Below are 14,827 nucleotides of genomic sequence, written 5' to 3' on the forward strand. Positions count from 1 at the left end.
CCTCAATTGATCAGCTTTATAAGTAAGTGTGTGTCTGCCAAATGCTGTAAATCTAAATAAAGGGTGATTTCTTTTTCATACTGTACTGGGTTAATGGTGAATAGAATCAGTGGCACAAAAAAGCAAACTAAGTTAATCCATGTCAGAATCTTTTTTCTTAATTTTATTGTGAAATTGCAACATATAAAGTCACGTGACAGAAATGTTCAAGGAAAAAAGAAAAAGAAAAACGTTCAATACTCAGTTTGCATAAGTGTGCACAACTTTTATAACTGGGAATGTAGCAGTATTTAAAATCAGTCAAATCACATTAAATGTAAGTAGTATACACCTACCATCAAGTAAAGTGACCCCAACAAAAGAACAGCTGACCCTATAGGATTTTCCTGACATCAGCTTGGTAACATCTAACTAAACACCATGGTACACAAAGAGCTTTCAAAGCAGGTACAGGATCTGACTGTTGAAAAATATTAATCAGTAGAGTGTTACAAAAAATTTCCAAGGCACTGGATATAGTAAGGAACAGTGTAATGACAATACACAAAATACAGCACAACAGTGACACTACAGGATGTCCTTCTAAAAACGACAAGAAGGCCAAGAAAACAAGTCAGAGAAGCTGCCAAGTGGCCTACAGCAACATTAAAAGAATTGCAGCAATTTCTGGCAAATACTGATTGCTCCCTACATGTGACAACAATCTCCCGAATTCTTCATATGTCTGGGCTATGGGGTAGAGTCATAAGATGGCAAGATAGACTTTTTAAACAAAAAACATCCAAGATTAACATAGCAAACAAAAAAAAAACAAAAAACCCCCAGAAACATCCACCTCATAAAACCATGTAGAATAAAGCATGATTTGCTCTGATGAAACAAGCATATGGGTGCAAAAAAAAACACCATACCCACTCAAGATGTGCCAAACTGACTGACTTTTACCCAAAAAGATTGAATGCCGTGAATAAAATCTAAAGATGCTTCAACTAGTATTAGATTAGAATTTTTTTTGCCTTAAAATGATTCTTTTATCACTCTTTATAGATTCTTTATAATGATACTTTTATCACTCTTATTTTATTAATAAAAGCAGAAAATGTTCTGGCACGATTTAGGTTTTTTTAGTTATTTCTTTTACATAACGAACTTAAACCAAGACTGAATTTTCACAAGTAAATATGTAATCAAATATGTAGAATCGGATTGTTCTCATTATGTACATTAAATCATTAATACAGCAAACCAGAATCCATTTTCACATATCATTCTCTGAAGCCTTTTTTTTTTTTTTGATGAATAACGTTTCTGCCCCAGACATAGTCTCAGATTTCCTCAATTAGCTTTTATTGTCAAATATTTTGCTCAAATTAACTTACAGGATCTGGAGGAAGAGAAAAGATACAGACCATGTCGGCAACTTAAAAAACAGTATTCAGATGAGATCAGAAGGCGCATTTTTATTACTTTAAAAAAAGGAAATATTTTAGTACAAGTGTCATTTTATTTCAAATATACAATTATACAAATCTTGGGGATTAGTGAAAAGGTCACTGGGCCAAACATTTGGCACAACAAATAAAAGAATTTTGATGGACTGATATTCAGTTGTGCTGTTTGTAGTCCGAAATATTTTTTTATTTCCAACACACATGATTCAATTAAACAGTTAAAGAAGCAAATTGTGATTGTCATGATTGTCTTCTGCTGCCTGTGAGGCAAACTGCAATTGCAGTGAAAACAATGACAAACTTTTTCCTCTCCTCTGTTAAAACTATATGTCTTGTGAACTGCCTTTAAGGGAAAGGTGCAGGGCTTCATAGCAGAAGATATCCAGGGAATATTTTACATCACAGTATAAAGATATATTTAAAATTCCAGGACTTGTACAGTTCTAGAAATGCCTTTCAATACGGCTTGAATCCGGTGTATGGTGGGCATAGAAACCCTCCAAACCCTGCAGACTGTACTGGTGAGGTGCTGGAATTAAACACATAGATTTATTAATAAAGGTTATGAAGGTTTTTCCAGTGAGAAAGGAGGTTAATATACAAGGAAATACTCAACAGTAACAAAAATGACATAAACCTTCATTTCATTTCTCCACTTATATTTCTTCAGTAAACTCCCCTGTTCTTCGTGCTGCCCTTAGCAATAATAAGAAAATAAGAAATGAATAAATATATAAACTCTAACATTAAAATCCATATGCTCTCCGTGTTCTTTTCTTCCCCTCTCACTTCTTCTTGTCTCTTGCCAAGCCACAGTCAATATAAAATTACCAAAGCCCTGGTGCTGATGGGGGGTTGTGGGGGGTTAACTCCACATTTTTTAAACATAATGCATTTTTAGCTCTTCTTTTGTTCTGTTATTAAAAACAGAGATTTGGACCAAAAGTGGCAAAAAGCTCCACCGAATCAACGAGCAAAATACGGACCATACTTCTGCCCTTCTATCTGTCACGCAAAACACACACACACACACACACACACACACACACACACACACACACACACACACACACACACACACACACACAGACACATGCACACACTACAGCCATACTTCTGAAACAATGGAAAAGGAGATTACATAGTAATTTGGATTGTTAAAAAAGAAACAAGATGACTCAAACGCAGTTGAATAACAGGTTACACTTCAGAACTGTCTTCTGTTTATGAGTATTGGGTGACTATTGCTGATCTCCTTTTATAGAATTTATTTCATGGAGGCTAATGTCTTTTTTTGCCAAAGCAAAATGTGAGGTTTTCCCAAAGTCGCTACAAACAATACAATGAAAAACAGTTGCGAGGAGACATCACATTGACACACACACACAGTAAAGAACATAAAATAAGCCTCTTGATTCAATTTGAAAACACATGTTTTTTTGTGTGACTTTGTGCCCACTAAAGGCCAGTTGACTGATTGTTGCTCAAGCACTTCCATCCTTTCATCCATCATCCACTAGGATGAAATTTGTGGCAGCGATGCAGTTTAACGAATAGTTGCATGGATCATATTTAGCTCGCCTTCCATGCCTTTTAGATTCTTCTGGTTCACAGTGAGCAGGTTCTGCTGCTGTCCGGCTTCCACACCAGTGTCAGAGAGATGTGGATGAGTCAGATCCAAAGATCTGGTCATATTCACTGAGGATGAGTTCTACTGCCTGGTTCTGATAAACCATGTTAATGGCCATGTTCGCACAGTCGTTCTGCGGACGCATCAGAGTCGGCCCAAAGACGATCCCGATGTTCTGCATTGTCATGCGATTACTATCTGAGTGCTCCATCACCCTGCAATGTAGAGAGAGGACACAAGATACTGCGTTAGTGTGCTGGTGGTGAGACAGAGTGCAACAAGGACACAGGGTAAAAGAAGGGTTAAACCTCTAGTATGAGGCTTTTTTTTCTCTTGAAAAATGCCATTCCCACTTAACCACAGATCCTGCCAGCAATTGCTCAAAACTTCCACATTAAAAAGAAAAGGGGGAAAGGGTAGAGAGGTTCCAGGAGTGATGGCACTGGTGTTCCTTCTATCAGATGACAAAAAAAAAAAGACAAAAAAAAAGACATCAAAAAAAAGAGAAAAAGAGATGAAAGGAAAGGATGCACATGAATGAAAGAAGTACACAAGTAGTATACAAAGTAGTCCTGGAAGAGAAAAGAAAAAAAACAAAAGGATTCTAGCTCACGTATATATATGTATGTTACTTTTAATCTCTCTCTCTCTCTCTCTCTCTCTCTCTCTCTCTCTCTCTCTCTCTCACACACACACACACACACACACACACACACACACACACACACACACACACACACACACACACACACACACACACACACACCACTGATAAGAGTAAACAATGTCAGCGCCCTACTCCCTCTTGTGGCTGAAAATAATATTACAAAAGGAAAAACGTACAAAAGTATCTTATATACCAGATCTTATACAAAATAGTGCTATTATCAGTGCGCTCTCGCTCGTAAATACAATACATACCGCTTTAGGTGCTGGAACATGTGCCTCATGGTGTCTTGGTTCGGGGAAGGCATGCTGACGATTAGCACTTTCACACGGTCCACTTTATCCATGTAATCAGACAGCTCTAAAATGTACACACATAATAAGCAACAATAGCAATTGCATAATTTTCAGTACATTAGTATATATGTTTCTTAGTAATATCTGCAGGTTGTAGACTTGATAGAGATCATATTTCCAAATAGATGCAACTTTATTCAGATTCATAATCTGCTAATCCAGAAACGTTCTGGAAAACAGCATTACACATATTTCAGAATCAATCCCAAAACAAACATTTTTGTACACTAGCTGCCAAAATATAACAGATAAGTGCAAAGTCTTTGGCATTTCCATTTCCTTAATTGGTATCAATCCCAGATAATGAAAAAAAAACAAAAAAAACCAGCATGCCATCCTTTGCACTCTCATCCTCACGCTACAACTCAGCCAAAAATAAAACACCTCTGCAATCCTGTTCACATTTGCATTTTCACAGTCAACAAGGTAGCCCTGTCAATCAAACAGTGAGGGTAGGATTTTGGGAAGATTTCTTTATTTATTTCTTTATTTTTTTTGGATGAGTTGTATCAACAGGATTAGCATAAGAATTGTAGAAAATGCTACTATAACAAATATCACAACATAAATGCCCATCCATCCATCCATCCATCCATCTCTCTCTGTCTTTCTCTCACTTACTAACAGCATCGACAAGGTCTTGAAAGATTCCAAAAGGTACAAGTGGTTCAGGAAGCTCTCTGAAGAAGAGTTTTAGAGCTCCTGTGATCACATGGATGTCCTCCCACTGTGGGTCTTCCAGGTCCACATGCTCCACTGACCCACAATGGAAAAAAAAAGGTTTGGGAGTGTATAAACAGGAGAAAAGAGAGAGAGAGAGAGAGAGAGAGAGAGAGAGAGAGAGAGAGAGAGAGAGAGAGAGAGAGAGAGTAAGTTAATTTAGGGCTGTTGCACGAATAGAGAAATACATATATTTCTCATAGTTATCACAGCAGATAGCTTTTTGGAATGAGACACATATGTTGCAGAGAAACACATGCAAATTGCTCTAAGGCAAAAACAGCTTATAGCATTTCATCACGCGGTTTTGACCAAGAGCACTATATAAATTCAGAATACATTATCTCATATTTCTCTCAGTCAGCGATGCACAAGCAAATAAAAATAAATCAACGGAGCGATAGAGAGCAGCATGCATGCATTAATAAGCTGTGTGCAGTGACACTAGCCACAAGGTGTCAGTCACAAACTTCCCCAACAGCAGCAACACTGTCTAACATACAAACAGGCCACAGACCCATCCATGACAGGTGTCCCGGACCAAATATAATCAGCTTAGTGACTAGTAGCATCAACAACAACAAGAGCACCTCACCAACTCCTCTTAAAAGGTGCACATTTACCAGCATGGTTTAAAGGTTACATTCTAAATGCACACTACATTTACATATCAGATAGAAAAGCAATAAAAATGCTACAATTCATTTCCATTGGTCGTTAATATTATAGAATAATTTAAAAAAAAAAAAACATTTATCATAATTTTTTTTATAATTATTATATATGTCATGGACTTCATTCGGGAAAAGTACTTCACTTGGATAACATGCCAAATTTTAGTTTGCTGTAATAAAGTACATGTCCTTAATACATTTTGTCAGTGGATGAGTTTATAACCCTGGGTTTTTTTTGTACTCTAATTTGCCCCCAGTGGAATAACAGAATAGCTCTTTACTCGAATCTTTCAAGTCAATTACAGCTCACAAGATGTTTTTTGTTTAAAATACAGATTAGAAATGCATTAATTGGGATGGATTAGAATCCTTATCAGGTCGGTACGTTTCAGATCTGTGCTTTAGATAGCACTGATTTCCAGTACATAGTAAAGATTCATCTGTGGTACACGAGACATGTACATTTAGAACATGGTTTAAAGGTAAACCTAGGACTGTTTAATGTGACTGCGTTAGCTTGTTATGAAGCTACATGTATCTGCTTCCCTACTAGAAATTACTCAAGAATTGCAATGTTACAGGCTAAACTGTTGATTTAAGCCTCTTGTGTATAAGCAGTTGTTGTGCAACATGGAGGCAGACTCCCAGACAACACAGAGAAAGCAAAACTAGCTTTAGAGTGGAAGCAAGCATGGATTTTCATTCCTGCTGAATGGACGTGCTACCTGGCACTAAATCCTCTGGAAAGAGATAACGTCCGTCCGTAGACACAGCTCGCTCTGGAAGAATGGACAGGAGTTACACACCACCTATTAGCACTTATATAACTATATGTTATATACAGTGTACAGTCTCAAATGATTATATCAGATTTTATAACAGATTTCACCTTTTTTTTTTATTCATTACGGTTATCGAGCTGTATAATCTGTGTGTATTTTACCATGATTGACAGCAAAGCGTAGTTTCTGGATTATAGCCAGATTTCCACTGACTCTGTAGATACCATCTGTCTCTAAACCTGAAAACACACGAACACACACAGTGGGCAGAATACCATGTTTAACCGTAGGTGGTAATGATATCAGAAGTATCACATGATGGGGAACAGAGGAAGGGACAAACAGTGCTGTTGATTTCCTATTGCACAAAGGTACTTCTGACAGTATTACAGAAAATGTATTTCTATTGATTTTCTTTGACACAATAAAATCACACATTGATATTTAATATAGAGTAAATATTAATGCTAGTCTTTTTTTTTTTTTTTTTAACAAAGCAGCTACTGAGCACGTGCCGTTATGTTATACCTTATATAGTGGAAACAGAACTGAATAGAAAGGTTTTTGAGGCATTATTCTGTAATATTAGATTGTGAGTTGGGCTCATGAGCAAGGCTCTTAACCCTCAGTGGCTCAGTTGTATAAAATAAGATCAAATGTAAGTCGTTCTGGATAAAGGCTTCTGACGTATACATTTAGTACAAATCTGACACTGTTACTACTCCACACTGTACAGGTCACTTGGTACCTGCCAATGTACCATAATCTGTCTGGGAGAAACATTGCTTTAATATACAAATTGAAATTTCTTATTCATTAACGTCCTAATGTGATGACTACTGTCATAATGTGTCATAAGATGGAGCGTTGCACCCTCATTAGTCTTAACTTCTGATTCGTCTCTGTCGCTGATAGAAAACAATAGAAAAGTAGCAGATAATGTTTTAATGCAAATTTAAAAGCAAGGTTATGGTGTAAAAGAGGAAAGAGGAAAGGAAAAGGGGAAGCAGTGTATCGGACGTTAGACGAGTTGAACGTTTTTAGTAAGGTATTACCTACTGTAAGGTATGTGTAGAATGTGTATATACAAATGATCTCATTTTTTTCTTCAGTCTACAGGGATCAATATTTACACCGCTGTATCACTGCTATTTTAATGGAACTTAGGCTTACCTTTCTTCTCTACAGTTTCGATGCAGTTTCTGACAAAGCGTGGCACTGTGCTCTTTTCCCTCTCACACAGCAGCTCTAAACTACAGCCAAATACCTGGTCTGAAAACAAAAAAAATAAAAATAAAAATAATAAATCAATCACAAACATCGATTACGTCCTGTCGTTACCGCTCAAAAAAATCCCATATAACCTATAAACCTTTGTCATTATATATGACACATGTAAAGATGAGCTGTCGGTGGATGTAGTATTGTTAACCCTTGATGTACAGTGCATGCAGTATGTTCATATATCTGAAATCCTTTACTGTTTTCCTTTCTTTTTCTTTTATACAAATGTGGTTAGATACAAAGCAACAGTATCAGTAGTGCTAGAGATACGGAAAGTATTTGTCTGTATCTGTGCTTTAAATAGCCGTCTCTCTGAAACTGTCACACACTTTAAATATAACTCACCTTTGATGAGGCCTTTTTCCTGTAAGGCCTGAATTGGTGGTCTCCTCAGAATGAGCTTCCTTAAGCGACTCTTCACTCGCTTACGCTCCGAAGTCTCCAAATTGGAGATGGAGCGTGGGACTGAATTGAAAGCGAGAGAAAGGGGGACTGTTTTTTTTAATTTTATTTAAAAATGACTTTAGTGAGTTACTACAAAACAACTGTATTTATGGCATTAATATGTATTAATTATGATGTACTGTATTAATTACAAGCAATATCTTGCAAAATTTATCTAGATATGATGTGGCTCCGTCCTGAACCTCCATAATCTATTTACGGAGCAGTGTGTGTTTGTATACTAACGCGAAGGCTTGAGTCCTGTACGGTTCTCCTCTTCATCTCCACTATGGTCCAACAACTCCAAGGAGCCTGCTCTCCTCAAAGAATACTGCAATACATTATCCAAAGGATTCTCCTTATCCTTTAGAACACACACACACACACACACACACACACACACACACACACACACACACACACACACACACACACAAAATCCACTTAGACCACACAGATATTAAGTGCATAGTAATATGAAATATTTATTAATGATCAAGATGGACTTACAAGTTTGGCAATAACTTTCTGTATTGTGCTGTACCACTCTCTAATTACAGAGTCAGTGTCTGACTGCAGCAAAAATTCATTTCCTGTAACCGTCCTTAACTACACACAGAGACACACACACAGAGACACACACACACACACAAAGTATATACGTTATCCTATTAATAAGCTTGAAAGAGAAGAGTAAAGAGGAACTCACTGTTACAATAGCATCGCCTGGCTGAACATTTTCACATCATGCAGCACACAACCTTTAAAGCTGCTCTTTAATATTCAAATATTCTTCTGCTCATTTTTAAACCAATCTTTTGTAACCTGTTCCTTTACCTTGAAGACATTCTTCTTACTGGACAGCTCATTGGCCCACTGTAGCTGGGCTCCTCTCAGATCCACACTGCTCTCTGGACAGCTGTTCCCCGGTTTCTACACCACAGAGACAGGCGTACACAAACACACACACTGAGTAGTGCACTGAGCTTCTCATGATGAACATGAGCCCTTACATGAAGATTTGTTTTTCAAATACATGTGGGATGCAGCTTTCTTACCCAGCTATCAGAATTTTGAGTTTTGGGATCTTTGAAGAACATAAGACTGTTTCCCACCAACACTACCCACGAGGGGTTCCAGTTTTTCCTGCAAACATTCGACATTATGTTCAACATCAGCTATTAGTCAGGTGTCTAATTTGCAGCGCTGTAATAAAATGTGCTGAAGTGCAAATATTTGAAGTTTAACAATCATGTTGTCTGGATCTCAGTTGTCTGTTTAAACATCTTCTGACTAGCCAGAGCTGCTTTAACACTGCAGTTACAGTGATCTTTTAAGATTATTTCTTGTCACACTGTATGAGATTTTATTCCAATAAAATCTTGGCTGATTCTCTAACAGACCGAGTGATAACGTCGTCTCCATGTCAGAGTTTTGCTTTTCCAATGCCGTCCTCATGCCGGCGGCTTTTATATAGAGGTCATAGCATCGGTGACGGTGAGATTTTAATAAAGTTTCAGACGCTGCCAGATCAGTGTTGTTGACAGTATTTAGTCACAACGGTGACTGTAAAAGTGAGCATGCCACATTATATACTCTCGGACAGCAGATCTCAACAATCTGAAAGAGTTCTATGCGACATGTGATTGTCTGCAGCAGAAACATTGTACCGTGTGATGGCAGATTCACACGTGTTTAAAATACATTTAACAAGAAGTTAAGCAGGATGACACGATGGATTACAAGAAACCAAACTTATATCACAATTTTACTTATTTATTTTTATTTTTCCCAACTACAAACTGTTACTGCCACTAATAGTTACAGATTTATTCATAGTAAATAATATTCCAAATGAATAACTGAAAGGATTCAGGAGCTTAAGTGATTACAGCTTTTTTTGATCAGAAAAGAGAAGAAATTTCTGAAGATTTAAAACCTAACCATCATGACACACTGGACATCAGGTACGGGGTTACTTTAGGATTGAAGGGGTAGCATATAAAGGACACGTGTGAACACACGTCATTTAAAATAAACTTACCTGAGCTTCCGACCTCCTTCCGCTATCTTGGTTTTGTTGAGCAGACCTGCTTTTTCAAGCTCCTGCATAAGAAGACAGATGTCAACAGAAGCTCGGCAATACACACACACACACACACACACACACACACACACACACACACACACACACACACACACACACACACACACACACACACACAATAATATACAGTAATCTGCAAGAATTTGCATTTAACCTGAAGAGCTTTGGACCTGAATTTCACTCTTTCAGTTTATATGTCATATGTGAATATTATGCTTGATTACACCACGGCACTGTTTAATCCTCTGGCCTGAAGCTGTTAACTAATATTCTATACCAATCAAGCTTCAATAGCAGTGACGACTACAAATCAAGAGAGAAAAGGAGAAGAGAGCGAAAAGCTGAAGCTGCAAAAGGAATGAAAGTTTTATCGCTGCTGTAATGTACACTAAACTAGTTTGTTTCCTGGACGTGCCACAAGATCAGACATAATAATAGAAACAGACAAAATGTATAATATGCCATAGTTTAATCAATTGCCACTGTGGTATAAGAAATTTATAAGAAAATAATAATAAACTTCAAGGTGATGACAACCACCGTGTTTTATCCCTTAATAGATTTACGTCCGTGATTAATGAAGAATATATACTGTTAGAGAAAGATTTGTTTTTCCTTCTGAAAATAGACTGCCAGAAATCCATAAGTTATTCCAAGAAGACACCGTCTCCACCTGACAGCCTTCTTAAAATCATCAAACATTTATTATGATATTTCATTCTGCCTGACACCAAGGCAGGATTTTGTATCAGCCTGTTCTGAGCTGGAGCTGAAATGTAGGCTGGATGATGTGCAAGAAAGATTAAGTCATTAAATATATAAAATTGTCTCTTGGACCCATTTGATGATGCACCCTGGCTGATATTGTCACAGAGCAGACTGGACATTTTTTAACTTTATTATCTGTTATGAATATAATTTTACAAACTACACCGATCAATCATAGCATTAAAACCACTGACAGGTGATATAATATAAGGGAATAACATGATAATGTTGGTACAGTGTCACCTGTCACGAGATGGGATATATTAGGCAGCAAGCACGAAAAATGGGCAAGTGTAAGGTTATGACCGACTCTGACAAGAGCCGAAATGGGATGGCTAGATGACAGGGTCAGAGCATCTCAAAAACAGCAGGTCTTTGTGTGGAGTTCTCAGTATGCAGTGGATACAACATACCAAAAATGGTCCACAACCGGTGAACCAGCGACAGTGTCATGGAAGCCCAAGGCTCATTGATTCACACAGGGAGCAAAGATAAGCCTGTCTGTTGAAATCCCACAGAAAAGCTGCTGGTGCATACATTGTTGAAAAAGTTAGTGTTGGATATAAAAGAAACGTGTCAGAACACACAGTGCATCAAAGCTTGCTATGTGCGAGGCTGCGTAGCGGCAGACCAGCCAGAATGCCCATGTTGCCACCTGCCCTCTGACAAAGGTGCCTATAAATGAGTACATGAGCATCACATCTGGACCGAAGCGCAATGGCAATGGCAGAAGGTGGCCCTGTCTGATGAACGACGATCTCTTTTACATTTGTGTGTGTGTGTGTCACTTCCCTGGGGAAGAGATGGCACCAGTTTGGTAAGAAGGCAAGTCAGCAGGGTGTGATGCTCTGGACAATGTCCTGCTGGGAAACCTTTGGTCCTGCCATTCATGTGGAGGTTTATTTAAACAAGTGGCACCTAGCTAAACATTGTTGCTGACCAAGTACACCGTGTCATGGCAACAGCATTCCCAAACGACAGTGGCCTCCCTGCCACTGCAAAAATTGCAATAGTTTTGACTTCAAATTCCACAGCTCTCGGTCTGTTCGAGCATCTGTGGGATGTGCCTGACAGACGAGTCGTTCCATGGAGGCTCCACCTCGCACCTCACAAGACTTAAAGCATCTGCAGCTAACAGTTTGGTGTCAGATACTACAGCACGCCATCAGAGGTATTGTAGAGTCCAGTCCTTTGTGCTTTAGAGCTGTTTTGGTGGCACAATGGAGACCTACACAATATTAGGCAGGCATATTTAATGTTATGGCTCATTGATGTAAATACTTTTAGAAATCCTTTACTTCGTTGCAGATGTTCCCCATTCTATAGATTTCTCACTTTCTCACTCGCACCAAACAATCATGTGTACCCATCAGTGGAGATGTCAAGTAATGCGCAGATCATGGCACAAAATGATTCTTCTTCCATACTACTTTTTTATTAGCAGTATTTGATATATATTTCTGTGCTTTGTAAAGGCTGTCAATCAATTAATGTGACTATAAATGTCACCTTAATGAGAGATTTGTTTCAATCTTGTCTTATTATTTGTATATTATTACAATAAAGCCATTGCTGTTTATTTTGTCTCTTTTATGCTACATCATATTTATCACATCACATCCACACATCAGACTCAAACTATTACAGTCAGGGATGAGCTTCCGCTCCCTGAAGGCCAACACAGAGAGAACGAGGAGAAGTTTCTTCCCCTGCAGGTCACCCAGGCATCAACCAAGTAAACACAGAACTTTTCTGGACTTCTACACAGAACCCACTTCCATAATGGGATTTTTGCATAGCAAATATTGCATATATGGCACTAAAATTGAACACATACTGTATTCATATCGTCATATCATAGCAAGCAAACTGTATAATCATAATCATAATCTGATTCCTAGTCTATTGTTTGATTGTGTACATGAATTTGAATTTATATAAAATTTGAATTTATATAACAAGCTGACATTCCTCTTAATACAAACGTTCCCTGTTAGTTTCATTATTAGTTACCCATAAATTCATAGTGCTTACGAAATAAAATTCCATAAAAAATGTAAAAAGTCAATAAAGTTAATGGTGTTTTCCGGTACGGCAAATGACCTTAACCAGAGTGACTTTTTCATATCTCAATTTATACAACTGAGCAAATGAGGGTTAAGGGCCTTGCACAGGGGCCGAGCAGTGGCAGCTTGATGGACCTTCCATTCAATAGGTTTCCTCCCACGGTCCAAAGACATGCATGGTAGATTGATTGGCATCTCTGGAAAATTGTCCATATTTTGTGAGTGAATGAGAGTGTGTGTTTGCCCTGCGATGGGTTGGCACTCCGGCCAGGGTGTATCCTGCCTCGATGCCCGATGACGCCTGAGATAGGCACAGGCTCCTTGTGTCCCGAGAAGTTCGGATAAGCGGTAGAGAATGAATGAATGCATGAGTGTGGGACTGAGAGCTGGGAGGAACCCAGAGAATGTAGTAATCCAGAGACTCACAGAGAACATATGAAACTCCACACAGACAACAACCCAAACTCGTGATCAAACCAGGGGCCCTGGAGCACTGACCTGGCCACTGCTACCTGCCGGCTCTGAATATTTTGGACTAGATTTTGCAAATCTCCTCCCCTTAATAAGAAGTACTTTGAATATGGTCGTTTCCACACTTGACCCAAACTCAGCACTGATTCTGGCCTCGGTTTAGGAGTAGGGCTAGTAATTTTACTTTAGTACTAACACTCATGTACACACAGCATGCCATCATGTAGTAATAACTAAAAATGAGGAGCCATTCTTATACAGGAAGAGTTATAGTCATGCAGGTCTCAATGCTTTCAATCCAAGAATTTGCACTGTGAAGGTGAGCTGGTGCACCGATAATATAAAACCGTGCTTTCATCTCCTTCACTGAACATAACAACTGTTTCTACAACCCATAGACTAAGAGTGTTTCATATGGTCAAGAACATATTCTTCAGCAAATAAAAATACACATTCACATTTACCTTACAGCCTAAGGATGTAAATAGCATTTAATGTTGCGGTATTTAATACAGAACTGATACCCTGCTCGTTTTAAATTCAGCAGATCGTTACATGATCATGAGTTCTATATGTTTATCGTTTCCATGGTTTTAATAATATTTCGGCAAAGATCGATCTGTGAAAATGAATTTCTCTTCGAAAAATTATATTTCGCTTGCTCGAGTAAACATTACATTTTTGTTGACAATTACTTGTCATGCTCTGTGTAACCAGCAGACAGATTTAGAGTGTGTGTGTGTGTGTGTGTGTGTGTGTGTGTGTGTGTTTGTGTTAGAGAGAGAGAGATAGAGAAAGAGAGAGCGACCGAGAGAGAGAGAGAGAGAGAGAGAGAGAGAGAGAGAGAGAGAGAGAGAGAGTGAGAGTGTGTGTGTCTCACCGGTGTCAGTCCATCACTGTCTGGAGAGCTGTTAGTTGACCCCAACACCATTTGGCACACTGACTTTTGAAGGACATAAAAAGACGTTAGTGTCAGAGAATAAGTGTATGAGGAAGACATATTCATATACAGTATTATACAGGATGAGTATGGTAATGATAATGTTTTTTGCAGCATTCACTGCATCTTTGCACTGAAAAGAAAATGGTTTTTATTGTGTGGTACATCAAGGTTCACAAAACTGAGTTACCTTGCCATTTGAAGAGATTCTGTCTGTTTGGGGAAACCGGATCATGGACTGGGATTGGGTGATGTCCGCTCTGCCCTCTTTGCTCTGGACATTAGTAGTAAAGGAGGAGGAAATGATCGTGTCTGATGAGGCTGCATGCTGCATGGTCTGTAAAATGCAAATAGTTAGTTACAGGAGTTAATCTCATACTCAAATGATGCAAAGTTTCTTGCTTTTCTTAATTCTATTCAGTTCAATTAGCAAACTCATTTTACTTAATCAGCTTATTAGAAAGGTC

The 14,827-nt window shown here is 38.3% G+C and overlaps 1 protein-coding gene across 3 annotated transcripts in view; it reads right to left on the reverse strand.

The window, feature by feature from the left end:
- Nucleotides 1-1,325: 1,325 nt before the first annotated feature.
- arhgap9 (Rho GTPase activating protein 9) overlaps nt 1,326-14,827 on the reverse strand; it is a 35,282-nt gene continuing 21,780 nt past the window's right edge. For 2 of the 3 annotated variants that reach the window (XM_047814239.1, XM_027147270.2), the window contains 14 exons: nt 14,551-14,697; nt 14,301-14,363; nt 10,053-10,114; nt 9,067-9,154; nt 8,846-8,941; nt 8,519-8,617; nt 8,255-8,372; nt 7,910-8,029; nt 7,454-7,552; nt 6,442-6,519; nt 6,224-6,277; nt 4,726-4,860; nt 4,003-4,108; nt 1,326-3,296 (listed from right to left, as the gene is read on the reverse strand). In XM_047814239.1, the coding sequence (XP_047670195.1) occupies nt 3,104-3,296; nt 4,003-4,108; nt 4,726-4,860; nt 6,224-6,277; nt 6,442-6,519; nt 7,454-7,552; nt 7,910-8,029; nt 8,255-8,372; nt 8,519-8,617; nt 8,846-8,941; nt 9,067-9,154; nt 10,053-10,114; nt 14,301-14,363; nt 14,551-14,697 (1,458 nt within the window). In that variant the 3' untranslated portion in view covers nt 1,326-3,103. The remainder of the gene's footprint in view (nt 3,297-4,002; nt 4,109-4,725; nt 4,861-6,223; nt 6,278-6,441; nt 6,520-7,453; nt 7,553-7,909; nt 8,030-8,254; nt 8,373-8,518; nt 8,618-8,845; nt 8,942-9,066; nt 9,155-10,052; nt 10,115-14,300; nt 14,364-14,550; nt 14,698-14,827) is intronic. The other variant, XR_007140662.1, reaches the window with a different exon arrangement.

The sequence above is a fragment of the Tachysurus fulvidraco genome, chromosome 5 (genome assembly GCF_022655615.1).
Source record: "Tachysurus fulvidraco isolate hzauxx_2018 chromosome 5, HZAU_PFXX_2.0, whole genome shotgun sequence".
Lineage (NCBI taxonomy): Eukaryota > Metazoa > Chordata > Actinopteri > Siluriformes > Bagridae > Tachysurus > Tachysurus fulvidraco.